The sequence below is a fragment of the Rhipicephalus sanguineus genome, chromosome 1, assembly GCF_013339695.2.
Source record: "Rhipicephalus sanguineus isolate Rsan-2018 chromosome 1, BIME_Rsan_1.4, whole genome shotgun sequence".
In the NCBI taxonomy this organism is placed as follows: Eukaryota; Metazoa; Arthropoda; class Arachnida; order Ixodida; family Ixodidae; genus Rhipicephalus; species Rhipicephalus sanguineus.
In genome coordinates, this window is record NC_051176.1 from 234,876,504 (window position 1) to 234,893,860 (window position 17,357).

General features: G+C 44.6%; 2 protein-coding genes across 2 annotated transcripts in view; one reads left to right on the top strand and one right to left on the bottom strand.

Moving 5' to 3' along the window:
* Positions 1-17,357, top strand: part of LOC119374900 (uncharacterized) — a 40,775-nt gene that overhangs the window by 18,144 nt on the left and 5,274 nt on the right. The window lies entirely within an intron of this gene.
* LOC119374892 (cell division control protein 45 homolog) lies at positions 9,450-11,731 on the bottom strand. Its single transcript, XM_037645098.2, has 2 exons — positions 10,871-11,731; positions 9,450-10,551 (listed from the first exon to the last, which is right to left on the bottom strand). The coding sequence occupies exons 1-2, from the start codon at positions 11,536-11,538 to the stop codon at positions 9,579-9,581; spliced, it is 1,641 nt and encodes a 546-aa protein (XP_037501026.1). The 5' UTR covers positions 11,539-11,731; the 3' UTR covers positions 9,450-9,578.

Here is a 17,357-nt window from a genome sequence, read left to right on the forward strand (position 1 = left end):
GTTTCACAAAACGTGAAGGGAAACTCTGTTCCCGTGCCATGCCGTCCGCGTTGTCCGGGTACAGACAAAAGGAGGCACCGGGTGCCTTAATGATCGTTTGAAGAAGTGACTCTGAATTCGTCATCTCGGCTGGCGGGCACTGATGCGACGCGGGCGGGGTAACCCCCGACGTGTGTGTCACGAGGCTAGTTACGTGCCCTCTTTCGGGGAGCTGCATTCAATACAATGGAGGAGTTCGTTGCCCGTAATGCTACCGAGAAAGTACAACAGTATGTGGACGTATACACATAGGAACGTCCTTCCTCTCAATGCCCCAATGTAAACATCCCGCGTACATCCCGACTGGGTCGAGACGTTCGTACGAGGGCACCCTCGTTATAAGCTCGCAACTTTGCTTCATAATTAATTAAGTTACGGAGAATCTCGTAGTTTACAGAATGTAGCCGGTGAGCTTACAAGGCGCGCATCCATCAATTGACACGAATTCTCATGGTCGCACCAGTTTCGATATATACATTCCCCAAATGCGCGTTGCGGCGCATAGACTTGCATGGGAAAGCGAAATACCCAATACCACTAAATTACACGAATTAACTATCTGATTAAGTAGTAATACATATTTCGATTGACTCACTGTATAGCCGGTGAGTTTCCAAGGCATCCGGAGGTGGCATTGGCGTTCCAAATACTTTTGCATTTTATTGACAAAACGACAGCGTGTAAAAGGAACAAAAGTGCATTTTTACCGCTGGTATGATGGCGCATATCTCAGAATCCGCGCCACCCCCATATTTCATTCCAAGTGGACATACCTTGCAAACTCACCCGCTACAACTATAACCTTTTGCAATATGTATCGCAGAGTTAAATAACCATAGTGGAATCTAGTTCATTACGAATTTCGCTTTCTCGTATACAAGTATAATGTGTGCCTCTTGGAACAATCAAGTTCACGCACAATAACAAGCGATCTTTAGAAATTATGTATTGTCTAAAAGAAAACAGCCCGTGTAACTCTCGCCACCATGCATATGAAACGGTAGAAATGCACAGCCTTTATTTAAAAGATACGTGTAACATGTGTCCGAAAGAGGGCATGCACTGAAACAAGTCCTTCGCTTTGCAATTCTTGGAATTATATACATATATATACGTGCGTGTGTGTATATTACACATGCAAATTTGAAAATTTTCAGGGGCGGGGGCACAAGGAATGTGGTGTAGGTACAGTACGGTCCACTGTTAAAGGGAACACTCCGATGAGCACCTTTCATTTTGCTGGCACTCTAACAGCAAGTGGACAGAGAAACATTGTTCATATACTGCACGAGTCTGTCAAAAAGAGGCAGAACTGTCAACCACCAGTAGTTTTATGCAAATCTCAGCCACTATGTTTTTTTGCAAGAGAGCGAAATCCAAACATGTCCTGCACGCAAGTGTTCCCTTTAACAGTGGGCCCGTCTGTACATTCTGAGCTACCAGAACTGTAGATGGTAATAATTAAACTCTGGTGCGCGTTTTCACACTATCTGCGTGAGATGAGCGTGTATTTCTGCAGTATATGCTTCACGCATTTGAAAAAAAAAAAAAGCGTTTTCGATGTAACTGGTATGATGGCGGTCTCACTCTGGCGTATATTTCGAGGTCTCTCCGAGGCGGTACAGCAGGACGGCACCACGCAGAACATGTTCGGTATCATTTCATAACACGACAAAAGTGTACGTCCTGCATCACCCACAAAATAATATGTACCGTTATGTGACTGTTGCTACCAGTTTCGCCGAGAGCCGATTTTCTCGAAATTTGTTCCTACGGTTTTTTTCCCCTTTATTTTTATTAAGGTTACTTTCTCTACATCTGATTAATATACTAATATTTCAATCCTGCTATCGCTGCTAGGTGCACTTTTTCTCTCCTTCCCCCCCCCCCGGATAAGGTAATTCGTTTGACATTGCAGGAGAGGTCTAGGCGCTGATGTGATGCTTAAGTCAGACTTCGCTTACAGTAAGGCGTTGTCACGGCTAGTTTACGTAAATGTACTGTAATATATCGGGTTTTGTCTTTCCTGCAGCGTTTTGAACCAGTATAAATGATCGAAAGTATGTTTTTAGACACCTGCGGTCTTCGAATGTTTCATTCCAGTATCTGCACAAAGTTGCGGGATGGAGCAAAGTGAAGGATGGAATGTGAAGCATCAGCTTTACGGTAAGGGGTGTAGTATCCCCCCCCCCCCCGGATGTTTTTCGATTTTGCATGTGCGTATATAAATATACACGCACATATACAAACGCACTCATGAACATACATAAAATATGGCTGAATCCCCCCCCCCCCCCCCCTCCCCCGAAAAAAACTTCTGGCTATGCTACTGGCGGCATCCGTCTTGGGGAAGGGCAAGCTTCCGAAGGCGACGCGCATGAGTCATAAAAACTGCAGAAGAACATAACCGACCACTCGTTTGCGACCACTGCAGTAAAGCGACGCCAAACACGAAACAAAACATGAAATAATTAAACGACCTAATTCCTTACCTTGATATCAGAAATTCCTCGTAAGGAGAAACGAACAATGTCGATAAGGAGTGTCCCTGTTTCAATGTACAGAAGAGAGAAAGAAAGAAAAGAAAGAAACGAAGCTGTATTTTGAATCGTCAAGCTAGATATAGCTCTGCTTGCTATAGAGCATTGGGACACGCGCACTGCAAGAGCGGGAAGCTTTGCGACTTTGGCTGTTCTTTTTTTGCGATTATGGGGAAACGATCGATTCTTCCTTTCGATATATTCTACTCCTTCCGTGCCCTCGACCGCTCACAATCGGTAGATCGCTGCGATTAGTCGGGGCGCCGCTCAGACCTCTGTAATCGTCGCAATATCCTGGCCTATTTAATTCTCCAACGACAAAAATCTTTCATCTGTACCAATGACTGTTGCAACGCATTACTTTTAGAATACTTGCACTGCTAGCATTTTTATCGAAGGCCTCGTGACCCAGAGCGAGAATTGAGCGCCAACACAGGAGGGAAGGCTGGTGCTAGGTCGGCATATTACACTCCTGGAAATGCGAGCGGAAATCCTTTAGCGATACCATGAATATTCGTGTGTCAGAAAGCACGACCCACCGCAGGGACAAAAGATGGGTCGACGTCAACACTGGCGTAGCAAGAGGGGGGGGGGGGACACCTCCTAAACTTTTTTTTTCAATTTTGCATGAGCGCACATACAACGCACACACGAACATGCATAAAGTATGGTTAATCCACCACCCTCCCCCCCAAAAAATTTCTGGCTACGCCCGTGCACGTCACCTACAAATCCGCAAGCTGCGATGTCGTATACAATAGAAATATGTTATGTGGAGAGTTGTGAATGGCTGATTATTAAATCCGAAAAGTGAAATTGCATTAGAAAAGAAGTGGTAGATTTTTCATGAGTGAAAAGAAGCGAAATTGGCGAAATCACCGAGAGAATGGTGCCGCAATCGCGTCCAAGCTTGGGCTCGAATGCCCAAGAAATCTGGCCTTCGTTTCATTGTTTAGCTAGACGCCTAGCTCCTCCTCTTTTTTTTTTCTTTTTTCGCCGCAGAAAGAGAACAGCCAAAGAGTCCCTCTCGGGTGCCTTGTAAAACGCTTGACAGTGCCGGGAACGATAAGAGCCCACACGTACAATAAGTTCCGCACCTGCGATAACTGCAGCGTGGAGACCATGTAGAAGCAGTAGAAGTGTCTATTATTTTCTTTGTTTGAGGCAACACCGATAACCAGGCGGCGCAAGAATAGCAGCGGCGATATAACCAAGATAGGTTTTAAGTTCAGGCACAGTGGCGTAACCGGAAATTTACTTTTTGTGGATCTCTGCCGCCACCATGCCACTCCTCTGGAAATCCGATAGAATATCCGTCTTCACAGCCGACTGTCGCCGTCCAAACACATGTACATATATAAAAGTAATATTTAAAGATGACAGTGTTGAAATAGGCCGGTTCTGTTGGAGACTCGACTGCCATCAGTCGTAGCGGCCATGAGGAGTGGTGTAGTTAGTCGCTTAATAGAAAATAAATTAGAGCTTTTACGCATTTGTGTTTAGTGGGATCATCGTAGTTAGAAGATTGAAGCAAGCTTTCTATAAAAGCCATTTTAGGTTTTGTATCGAGAAAAAAATGCAAGTACTCGCGGAAATATGACTCGACGAATTTCGGCTCTCAGAGCGCGCGAAAATGCAACTTGGAAACCTGAAGCGCGCGCGTGCCTGCGCCTTTCGTGTGAAAATATCTTTATAAAAAAAGCAAGGGTATCTTGCAGGCGTGGTTCCCTCGTTGCGGGAATCCATGGGCCGTCCTGCACTCATGCACTCCATCAACACATTCTTATCCGAGAAGCGATAGCTGGAGAGCATCTCCCGTACTGCTCCGCGGGTAGGGGGTCGGAGATAGAAGTGGCAAGTGTGAATTTTTATTGCACTTTATCACAATGTGTCGGAGTGTTGTTAGCTATTCGCAAAAATGACATTGTTCCGCGTGTTGAGTTGGGAACAGCAGACCTGTGTAGCCGCTTGTTGGGTTTGGAAACGTGTTGGTTTGCAACAATCTGTTAATTGTCTCTTGCATCTTCGTGAGCGGTGGATGTTGGTTGGGAGAGTTCTGCGATTAAATCTGCAGTGTTGAGCGATTACAGTGGTGCTAGCTCTTCTGTGTGCTCCGTGGCCAGCTGGTCGATCAGTGGTCGTTGCCTTCTAGAAAGGCGTTAGCGGGTGTTCACACAATTCTGTCTGGCAGCTTGGCGACAGGCGCTCTCCCGCCCGGCGAAGCAGCTTATCCTGTTCGCCACGATCAGAACAGCGTATGCGTCCCACGATCCGCCTTTGCCGTTGTGCGCCCATATCAGAACGAGCTGCGAGGCCATCTTCTATTCATGGCAGCACTCCAACTTCCGTCGCGTGCTTGAGCATATGCATATATCCGCGTTCAAGCGCAAGCTCGACAGCCATACGGAAATCTGCAGAGTGGGGGAGATACATGAAAGGGACTGCAACGAGTTTCGCGCAGGCGCAGTGCGCGCTGTGAGTCGTGCTCTTTCGTCGTCTGCTGCCGTCTGCTTCCGCGCTGCGAATCGTCGCGAAGCGAACCATTGACGCGACGAAAGAGCACCGGGCACGGTGCTCACTGCCATGGAGGAAGGAATGCTCACTGCGTCTGCGCGAATCTCGTTGCAGCCGACGGCCGGCGGTGGCGCCGAGCTGCCTCCACACGCTCCGATGTTTCCTTTAACAGTGGACCCCTGTGTACATGATTGCGGCACAGTGACGACACACCTCGCAAAATAATAGAGAAAAGTTTTGGTACTTGAATGGGGAAGAAAAGATGGGCGTTTACGTCCGTGGTTCGTAACCGAAACCGACTGTCACTGTTGGTTTCGATTCGATCCCAGAACCATTGGAGATTGCACCTGTATACGATCGTGCGTGGGTCACCTGCAGGGCGTGCTTATTGAGCTCTATATAGCGGCGACAGAAATCGACAGAAAAATATATTCCATTTATGCAAAGTTTCAGTTAAGTAAAGGGCCAAAAAACCACATGCAATCCAAGTATTTTAATAATACTGCAGTGAAAAAAAAAAAACCCTGTATCAGACTGTTTCTAAAAATGTAACTTCATTTGTGCAAGGTTATGGTCATGCTGTGAAACAATTTCCAATAATTCTGAACACTCCCATGTTCAAATTACCACTGTAGACTTTCAACTGCATTTCTTGGTTCACATTACTATTTCGTACCACCTGGTCCAAAATAGTAATTACCACTGGTATAGTATTATCTATGTCTTTATTGCTATAATCATGGCTTTTGCCACGAACTTGACCAACATTTTCAACTGTCTCCTCAGAGCAAATAACCAGATCATCACCTGAGGTCTCTTATTCCACGGCAGCGTGTACGAAGGAATAGCGCCAACCTGACTACAAAAAAATACCAAATTCTGTCTATGGAATCCTTAGTTGCCTAATCATCTCACTGTAAAATGTTATTGCAACTCTGACATCATTATTTTGAGTTAACTTTCCTGCAAGTCTCACTGATTGGAGTTTTTTCAGCATTTGTAAGATCATAACTCTACCCGTTTGTCACTTTTCCTGTTCTATAAGCTGATGAGGTGTGTGGCATTTTAAAGTAAAGTTCAATTTATCCAGCATTCACAAAAACATTGGTTATGTCTGACCAAATCTTGTTTGCCTTGTTTCTATGGATAGCCAAACAAACTTGATAACATTGTTCCATTTATCTGGCATTTTCATCTAAGGGAGTTTTATTGCCTCAAGTTAGATTCATTTATCCAGAGTCCATTATATAGGCAAAAGAACTTCCGGAAAGCTTTTAGGCATACAGCTGTAATGCTCCACACAGACATGTTTTGTGTCTGCACAATAAATGTGACCAATAGCATCTGTGTACTATCGATAAAGGAATTTACAAACCTCCAAGAGATGTCTCAGTACTATGAATTACTGCCTTCTGTGATACATTATGTCTACAAATGAGTAATTAGTTTACACCCTCATGAGATATAACACCAGTCTGAAGAAGCTTAGTCACCTGTGCAGTAAGTAATACACTTTATTTGAGGAGAGCAACACGAAGTGGCTATGCTGCATGAGCTTACAAATTTTTCACTATTTTTGCAGAATCCTTAGAGCCTGTGAAATTATAATAATTGATTCTGATTAAAACTGATTAAAATCTAAGAGTTTCGGATACCACACAGGTTTTGCTTTCAACACATGTTTCTGGCACAATTTACAAATCCTGTTTAAAGGCACGAGCTCCAACATTTGCAGAAAATAAGTTGCTCCGTTTTGAACGTGATACCCACAGTTATGAAAGAAGCGACGAATAAAAGGCAAAAAGCTGATGAAGTCACAGATAAATTACACTGTGAAGCACAACATACAACAGAGGTTGTGTACAAATGATTATGACAGTACTGTATTATAACAAAACTGCCGCCATTCTGCTGTAGCATATACAAACTCCTAGACATGTAATTAAATAAAGATGTCAAGGCACACTTTATTACAGAACTTTTCAATGCTGGGTAACAAAAGGATTGGCCCTGACATAACTGGCATATCTACACTCCTATAGCAATCATTCTGCTGCAGGCTGGCACTCTCCCGCACCATGCAACTCTTCCATCCTGTCTCTGCACTCAGGTATACTGAGAATGCAATGTAGTTGTATTTATTTGGTAATGGTATCTTCTTGCAGAAAATGAACAACTTTATTAAGAAAGGCATCTTGGTGAATGACAATGATCACCCAAAGGGACTGTTCACCTGTAGGTTGTAGTACTAAAATAATTTAGGACTCTAAAATTTCACATACTTATACACAAATCGGAAATTAAGCAGCTTTTCATATCACTTAAAGAAGGAAGCAAGCATAGCTCTAAAAGAAACATCAGAATTTATGTTAGTGAGCCATACATGGCAAGCTCCGTAAAGGGACTAAAACTTCATTTTTAAAGGAATTCCACTAAAGAAAAAGTCTGATGCTTTCAAATCCCCTAATGAAGAAGAAGAAAGAAATTCCATAAAATTTCCATACATAAATTTCTTTTTCTCCAACAACAGGGAATAAACCAAGTTTTATGAATAGTTGGTTATGTCACAATTTTTATACAATGGACTTTGTGTGCCAAGAAAGTACCTAGGATAGCAGTTGCACATGTCACCTGTGAACTAAGATGTGGGCAGTTCCAAAAGATCGTAACATATTTTAGCTGCAATTTCTGCAGGCTGTAGTTCAGTATATATAGTACACCCAACTGCAAAAATAGCCAGCTTGCAAATTTCAACAGTTAACATTTACTTTTTTGTGGCGGGGTGTACATGTGAGCAGCAAGCACTGAAACCTGTTTGACACTTTGCCTCAAAATTGTGTATTAGGTTCTCAGTGTCCATACTGCCAATGTCTTCTCACAGTGGTCCTGTCAGTTGTTTTTTTTTTCATCAATATGCTTCACCAACCTACCAAGAAAAAAAGATGTTTAACTAGATTAAAGAATGTAACTTATTTACTGTGCCGGGTTCACATTTTGTAGCAGTTACTTCTTATTCATTATGCTCATTATTAGCTTTAACTGTTGTCACTGGGTGAGAAAAATATATTAATATAGAGGGAAACATCCTTACGAACTATAGGGCCAGCTGCCAATGTTCGGGCACATTATGGCTCAAAAGTCCAAAACATGCCATCCATAATAATATCCATTATCGACTGTTGTGCAGCCATTATGACAGACCTTATGAGCACACCTACCATCACAACAGCACTTGCTGAACTACATTTTAGATACAGGGTATTGTTTGTTTCACCTTAAAAATACTCATTTGGTAAGTTACAAGTATTTATGCTCCTAATAACTGTACATTAACTGTTATTAGGAGCCAAACATGCCCTTTGCAACCTTAAACACTTTCCTTATCATTATTCAGAGCACAATAAACGATATAGCTGTCCACTAGCAGCACACAACTCAACATAATTCTTTCACTGCTTTTTTATTGGCTGTTCCTTTGCTTGAGTTCATTTGCTTTCTTTGCAACTCTGGTTGGTATCATTCACGAGTTGGTCAGTGAATGTTTTTAATGCGCAAGGCAAGCCAGTTTCATGCATGAAATATTTTTCTTTTAAATTTGCTTCAAGGTATTGCAACACCGCCACAGAAGTATGCTCAATGCACAGCAATTCCTTCGATTTTGGCAGCATTGATGCTGTGAGGTAACATACAAGGATTTATTGGTCAGTTGTCTGCTCTCAAGTTTGACCACTATGTGACAGCTGCTGTTAAAAGGGTGTTCTGAATCAGCTGCGAGTGGAACTGGCTAACAATACCAGGGCTAAAGCCACGAACATACACAAATGCCCAAGAACGTTGATTGAAGGACAGTCACCACCGTATCTTAACATTAAAGCATCACAAGAGCATTGTGGCAGATGCGAGTCAGACTCCCACCTGAAAAATGTCCTTTCATCCGCTTTCTTTTTCCGTTATGCTATATTTACATTTCAACACACACCTTTACAAAAGTACCCTACAGCTACCTATATTACTTGCTACTATAACAAAAGATTTCACCATCATACCGCTTTACACAACTGCTGAACGACATGTCCGCACATAGATGTAAATTTAATCATGACAAGGCATAACACACTATTACAAAAAGAACTGTTTATTTTACAAAAGTAAATTCATATTCAGGATGAATAATACCATCATAATTACTCACCAATAGTAATATGACAGGTTAAGACAATAGAAACTTGTATATGAGAGTAAATTACGCCGAAAAAAGTTGCGGCAAATGAACATTTCATAAAAACATACAGGCAACCCTTATAAATATACACAAAATAAATAGTATTAAAAACATGGCAAAATGACCTGCTAAGACTAGTGTTGTGATTTTGCTTGCACTGTCCATTTAAAAAATTGCAAACTCAAAACAAGGAATCTTACAATATGTACAGCCCACAGACTACCATAACATGGCAGCTGCCACAGCAACAGCGTTGTAATGGATCAAACCAGCAACGACACAAGAGCATCAAGAAACTTGCCCCGATCCTGCTTGTAAACTAAAACAGCTGGTGAACAGAAAAAATCAGCATGGTATGTACAGTGTGTCATTGTGCTGGCCCGCTCAAAAGCACGGCCAAAAAAGTTCTTTGGCGAATCTTCGGACAATGGTGGGATGCCAACTACCAGTGTGTAAGCAGGGTCACTTGAATAGTCGGCTGCTAGCACAAGGGGGAGGATGGCAAAGCGACGGCTTTTGGTGTTGGCCACATAGGCCTGCAGTGCACATCGGGCCAACTGAAAGAGACCACTTGGCCATCCAAAGAGCTTACTGTGTTGAGCACCCTCCTGCACAGTGCTGTACAGAAAGGGCCCAGCACAGATGATACTGCCCAGATCCATAAAAGAGTGTACCTGCTGCGTGGTGGCTACCAAGCGCTCTTTTGCCAGCTGAATGCCACTACGCAGCAGCTCTGTGTTCGACCACGAAAGGGCATCTAGTGCATTAAAGAAGTTGGTTGTTACATCATCTACAGGAGACTCAAGAAGAGCCATGAGGCCAAATGCAGCATCAGAGGCGAAGAAGTGGTCCCGGTAGCCACATTTGCCAGTAAAGCAAGCAAAAAGTAGATTTTCAAGCCCGTACTTCTCGGCCATGTTGCACATCCACTCCTTCACGTTGTTCCTGAGGTTGATGTCCATTGAAGCGTACTGCTGCTTGCACTGTAGAAGTGGTAGGCCAAGTTCTGCAAGAAACTCCTGCAGTCTACGGTAGCCTTTTTGAGTCCACAACTTAAATTTGCAAAAAATATTCGGGGTGTTTCGTAGGCTCTCCATGAGGGACCAATGTGTGTACAGAGGAAGATGCAGCTCCTGGTCGAACGATATTTGCACTGCCAAAGGATCTAGTGCAGCAGTTCTTCTTTGAATTTGACGGGAAACATGTGCCTGAAGGTCCCCAGCCTCCAGCACATACCTGCAAATTAAGAAGAAGTGGGGTGGGGCGGGAAGAGGAAAGTAAATTTAAAGTGAAATATAAGCACTGTTCTCTATGAGCAACTGTTTAGTACTGTTTAAAACCAGTTAGCCAAAACTGTGCAAAAAGTTTCAACAAGCACAGGTAGTGATAACAAAAACAAGTAAATACCTCAGGCTCATCAAATTAATAATAAAACATCCCAACTTTATATTGTGAAACAAGAACAAGGTAAAATGACTCCTCCGCCCCACCCGTATCCCTCGTAAACTACAGAAAAGGTGGCAATATTATCTCGCTATCCGTACGGCATACGTACCGATTGTGTTCAATTTTTCCGGAGATGTACTGCTCTGACTGCCCGATGATCGCCCACCATAGAATTTCTGGCGTATCTCGAGTCATCTTCCAACTCATTTCGAACATGGTGACAGCCGTTGATTTACCATGATAGCTGAACTCGGTGTATTCAAAGAGAAGCTGTTTACGGCGTTCCTCCCACTCGCGTCGCTCTCTCCGCCGGTCGGCGACTTCTTCTATGCTCATTTCATCCTCGTCGTCATCTTCGTCCTCCCTGAAGAGGTCCTCGTAGGCGGGCACACCTTCCTCCGGCAAAGATGGCATCAGGAGACGGACTTGACTCGTGTTGTAGACATTGTGAATGTGCACTGGTCGATTGCTGTCGGCTATGTAGAAAACTACGTCGTCGTCTTCAGGCTTGCACTCTTCAATTACGTCCCACGTCGCACCGCAATTCAGCAAGACGACGTTCTTAATTCCTTCACAGTGATCGCGGTACGCTGCTGCCACAGCCGCTTTCTTCGACACAGGAACAAGCGTGTACAGTGCGTTGTCGGAGTGAAACAACTGCTGCAAAATGCGGCACGCCGCTACAGCATCCACATCCGTAGCGATAATAACCAAGACTCGGGTCTTAATCACCTCCAAGTAGAACTCGTTTGCAAGGTTATCTACGTCTACGAACATTGTCGCAAATGAAGCGCGAGGAACACTGTTTTAACGCACCTTCACAGCACCGATTCACCAGCATACCACGACGTTGTCAATTTTTTTCACACACGGTAGTTATGTAAAAGTCCAAATACCCTTTTAAGCGACTGTTTGAAATGCCGAACGGCTGCCGGAACGGCGCGACTCCTCGCCGCGCAGGCCGCGCTCTTCAGTTTTGGCGGGAGAAGCAACAGGCATGTGGCAAGGGGGCCGGCCCGGCGGGAAAGAGAAACAAGTTTTGCGCTCGCAGCGCCGACACGGGAGGTTCAGCAGTTAGTTGAACGTAAAAATTACCGGCGGTGCGCGTCGCTATCTTAGCGGAGTCGGCCGCGTCGGGCGCGCGACCTTCAGCCTCTTCAACCATCCCTGCGCAATTACGGCGACAGAAAACGAAGGACTTATCGTTTTCAGCGTTGCGGTTTGCAGTGCTTGAGCGCAAATAATTTGATAATGTAGCTGCACATTAAATTTAGTAGCCGATGACGCATGCCGAAAGTAGCATTTCTTCTACAACGATTTTTCGTCCGTTATCGCTTGCCGCCGCTTATGATGAGCCAAATGTCAAACAAAATGTAATACTGCACGATGTATATGTAGTACAACCAGTGTCGATCACTAGTCTACGTACTCGACCTTCGTCGGCGTCAGTGGACTTGATGCAATATGATACAATGCACGGTGGTGGCGAGTCAGTTGCTACACGCTACATATAATTTAACGCTACATATAATTTTCCATTGCTACACGGGTTTTTAATCCAACGCATTTGATTTACCGCTCTAGCGTGGCATCTATAAAGACGCGAGACCTGCGCTGCATTTAACTATCGCGCGGAGTTCAGGTAGGAAATGCAACGAAAGAAAAGAGAACGAAAGATTCAGCAAGGCGTGCTGTACATTGACTGAAACCATAGTACATTTATTTGTATAATGTCACAAAATTTCATTTTAAAAAACCCCTCCGTGAAAATCTCCTTCGCCCGCTTCGGTTGGGCTTCCTGGACCAATCTTTGTAGGTGCATCGGTATTCTTATATGTTTCTGCAGAAGGAAAGTATATGCGATACCTATGTTAGCGATGCTCCCCTCGCCTTATGAGATCACCCGGCAACTATAACGATGGATGATAAGAGTGTCATAAAGGCGAGCGGAAGGCATCGTTACAAAATCGCGGCCCAGATTCTCTTTTATTTTTTTAGTTTTCGATTATTACTGTTGGTGGGTCTGGCCATGGGTCTGGCTTCCCCACACTACGTAACTGGAAAGGGTCGTTTCGCAAGACTCCGCTGTAGGTAAAACAAAATATTATGTCGTATTACTTTCTTTGCTCCACTCGCTCATTAACATTGCACTAACTTATGCACATTCTTGGATTGAAGACTACTTTGATGAAAAATCTAATGATGGTGTGTTTGTTTCGTATAGCTAGAGTCTCTAAAGGTGTTTATAGAAAAACAACACAGCAGGTTTGAAAGGTAGAAGAAAAGTAGGAGATGGGGAGGAGGTTTTAGGGGACTGATCCAAAGGTGCCGCGGGACGAGATAAGAGTACCCAAACCAGTTTCTCATAATATGTTATGAGTTCATTAATTATATTTCCTATCTGTTTGTTCGCTTCATGCAGAAGGTCGAAATAAATTTGGTGTATAGCCTGTGAACTTTAGCTTCATTAAACCCAAGTGTACAAGGTCTTATGAAGCATCGTAATACATACAAGGCATACATCGCAACACATAGTACGCCGTTATGTATAACGGCGCACGATGTATTGCTAGGTACACTTATGCTCTGCCTGAAATTTCTGAATGCTTAGTAACAGGAAGACTCTTGTGTCATTGGCGTAGCCAATGTTGGGCGTTCGGGGAGGGAGGGAGGGGAGCTCAACCCCCCCCCCCCCTTCACTTCCACACATACACACTAGAAACATTTCGATTTTACATGGTTATATACACGCACACATACAAACGCACTTGAAAATACATACACGAAAAACACATTTTGTTTCTTCTTAGGCGTGAGTGCGTGTGAGAGAGAGTGCGTGTGTTTGGAATAATTCGTATGTTATTCACTGTGGTGGGGTCTGTGCGGCCATAGCGTTATGGTTGCTGAACTTGAAAAGAAAAAAATATATATATTGCTATCACTCAAATTGGCACTCCAGTTTGGTAGAGAAGTGACACTTTAGCGATAACAATGTGAAGAAAAAAAAATCTAATTGAAGGGACGCGATGACTGGCTAACCGCCCATATGCAGAACCTGTTGTTGCTTGCTTCTATTTACTGAGCGCTTTGTTGGGCAGAGGCTAAAAAGGCAAAATGACGAGATTAAAGATCAGATATTCAGCTATCGATAAGCGTGGTCTTGAGTGCGTAGTGCTCCCTATTTATCCTTATCGAGTAAAGAAGAGTCATTCATTCCTAGCTCATAGTTTGCGCATGCTTGATTCTATATCTTCGGGATATCTTATCTTGGGTAGATTCTGCGCTAAACACTTTGTAAAAAAATCAGGCAGATCCCCGCGCATTGTGCACGACGGGAATCGATTTCATCTGAAGCATCAGTGAGTAGCTGTCTATGCTTCATTTTTTTGCCGTTGAGCAAATATCTTACGATGTGGATCGACGTCTTTGTGTAAATTCATAAGTTGTGTGCATATTGTGGGCTTACCGGGCACGTCGACTACGCTGGCGTGGAAAGGGTAATTTATTGTTCGTCGCAACTTTGGTGCCCACGTTACAGGACACGCGGCACTTTTACCGAAACGAAGTGTAAGCACCATCGTTGCGCCGTATTCCTGCGTGGATCGAGCAACCCTAGACTAACTTCCTATGACTAGCTCACTGAATCATAGGAGTACTAAATAATTGTTGTTATAAAGACGACAGCCAACCCTGAAACCGCTGCTGTGGCATTTTTTTTATTCTAAAAGATCCGAGTCCACTTCAAGTGAAACTGAGAAAAATGCAGTTTTTTTTGCTAGTGACAATATAGTCAGGTTTGCTCCAACACTCTTTTGCCGCTGTGCTCCTCTCACCAAAATACCTCAAACCGCGGCTCAAATCTATATAGCCCACTATCGTCGGTATTCAGGAGTAAAATTATGATTTCACTTTTATAGATTGGAACATTTCATTTGGGCTTGAATTGGCTACGCAAAAGGCGTCTAAATGACAGCGAATGAACGATGTAGCAATATTTTGCGACAAATTTAAAACCATCCTTGTGCTTTCGTCGGTGCCGTCCTTGTCGCATGGGCGTAATGGCGATGACTAGACTTGTAGAGCGAGTGGTCCTTCCAGGCAACGGGCGCACCATTCTGGACTGTAGGCAGCGTTTTTTCTTGTTCTTGGCATCTATTAAAGGCCTTAAAAAATGCTCCAGCTCTTGTCTTTATACTTAGCTTCTTCATCGCTGGTTTGATGCTGCGCCGCTTTGTATCACATCCTCTTGAAGGAATAGATCGGAGCCCAATATCTTCATTTAAGTTGTCTTCCATTTCAAATATACCGTGTTGGAGCGAAAGAACATGATGTTGTAGCGCAAAAATCGAAAAGAAAAACTAAGAGGCAGAGAGAAGTATAGGAAAGTCGGCCTCTTACTCTTTATATTGAAGTTTTGCCCTACAAAATCATGTTCTTCAGTAAGTGCCGACTAGCCCAAGAGAAAGTAATTGTGGAACGAAAGCACGACAGCAAAGCAACTAGGACATATATGAAACAGATTGGATGAGACCTTCTTGTTGGTTGTTTAATTGCTCACGTTTGTTGACGCAGCGCTGGTTTAGTGGATCTGGCTCAGTTTGATTCAAACACGTGCAGGATTTGGCTCATTTTTTATTAGAAAGTGCTTTTTTTGAGTTCACGTTACACTCAAGAATTGCCCCATTTTGATGACAAATGTTTTAAAATTGAAATATACTTAGGCGTGCTTTACGTTCTCGTGAAATTCAGCCCAGTTTCGGTCTCTGAATTTGGCTCTTTTAGGGAAAAAAAATTTAAAAAAAAAACGCCACACTTGACGTTAGACAAGCACCACCACCACAGCTGATGCTTCGCAACCTCTGAGGTAATGCATTGATTTACGATCTGTACCGCGTGGTTGCTGGCGAAGGGTAGTCGCAGGAAGTTTATCAGCGTTTGTCTGCTACATTAAGATCGCTAACGATAGCAAACGGTATGTTTTTCTCGTGTCTACCCGCCTTGGTAGACGTAAGGTGCCAAGCGCTGTTAAGCTCGAGGGCGCGGGTTCGATTCCCAGAAACGGAGGCGCAATTAAATGGGAGCGAAATACAAGGAACACCCGTGTGAACCCCAGCAATTGTTGTTCTTATTATTTCGCTTGTCTAACCCACGCGAAGTCTTGTAAAACTTTGAATGTCTCTTTTCGCTTTAACTGGGTTGATATTGCCGCAAGTCTTATATTTCATGAGTTGAAGCTTCACCCACAAAGACTGTGGGCAACGCGCTGCGCAGGCCTCGCCGTGATGTGTAGGAAGCTTCGCGATTGTTTTGGAACAATCCGTTAAGATTGCGCGCCGCACGAGAATGTTCCAGCTTTGTCGAGAGATAACGCCGCCAACAGCGATATCGCTGGAAAGTTCGACAGCACCTGTATAAAAGCCGACGCACTTCGCTGCTTGTCAGTTGATCGACGGACGACGCCCTGTTCGCCGCTATCATTGTACAGCGTGTATTGCTGTCGTTCTAGTTCTCATTTTCCCGGCCACAAGTTCGGCCAAATAAACAGTTTCATTCTGCAAACGCCGACTGCTTTCTTCGTCGACGTCACGACCACGTGACATCTGGTGGAGGTGCTGCTCGTTCATGTTCCGGACGCCCCCGACAAGCCTTGAACCCAGCCCACGTCGCGAAGAAGACACCGACACCATCAGCGGCAGTCGAGCCAGCCGCAGACTGGAAGGACTACCCCCACAATACGGACCCCTACCGGACAAGACCAGGATCACAACGAAGAAGACAACAGCCACAATGACAACCGCTGTGGCGCCTACAACGGTCGTCATGCATCAACCGAGGGAGCCGCCGACATTCCGCGGATCACCATGCGAGGATCCAGAAAGCTGGCTGGAGGCATACGACCGAGTCTCCACGTTCAACAACTGGGACTGCGACGAGAAGCTACGCCATGTCTACTTCGCCCTTCAAGATGGCGCAAGGACCTGGTTCGAGAATCGAGAGTCCACGCTAACATCATGGGACCTCTTCCGCACCGGATTTCTCAACACCTTCACGAGCGTCATCCGGAAAGAAAGGGCTGAAACCCTTCTCGAGACCCGTGTACAGCTCCCCAATGAAAACGTCGGACTGTACACCGAAGAAATGACTCGACTATTCCGCCATGCCGATCCAGCCATGTCCGAAGAAAAGAAAGTTCGCTTCCTGATGCGGGGAGTGAAGGAAGAACTCTTCGCCGGACTTGTGCGCAACCCGCCGAAGACGGTCTCGGAATTCCTTTCAGAGGCCACCACAATCGAAAAGGCACTAGAAATCCGCACTAGGCAGTACAACCGCCGCATTCCTACGACAACCTACGGGGAGGTTCAGGCACTGCAGTCTGATGACCTGCGTGACACCATCAGAGCGATTGTGCGGGAAGAGCTGCGCAAACTGTTACCTTCGCCGCAGTATCAAGTGCATTCAATCGCCGACGTTGTCCGCGAGGAAGTCCGGCAATCGCTTGGAATTCCCGAAGCACCGCAGGCTCAGCCGGAAGCAATGAGCTATGCTGCTGCAGCCCGACGCAACGCCCCACCCCCTCGCCCACGTCAAGACGCCGC

Bases quoted from the DNA above. Each gene is read 5' to 3' on its own strand.
- LOC119374892 (XM_037645098.2), bottom strand. From the start codon at position 11,538: ATGTTCGTAGACGTAGATAACCTTGCAAACGAGTTCTACTTGGAGGTG. The intron at 10,552-10,870 runs GTACGTATGCCG...CTTAATTTGCAG, and splicing joins GGAAAAATTGAACACAATCG to GTATGTGCTGGAGGCTGGGG.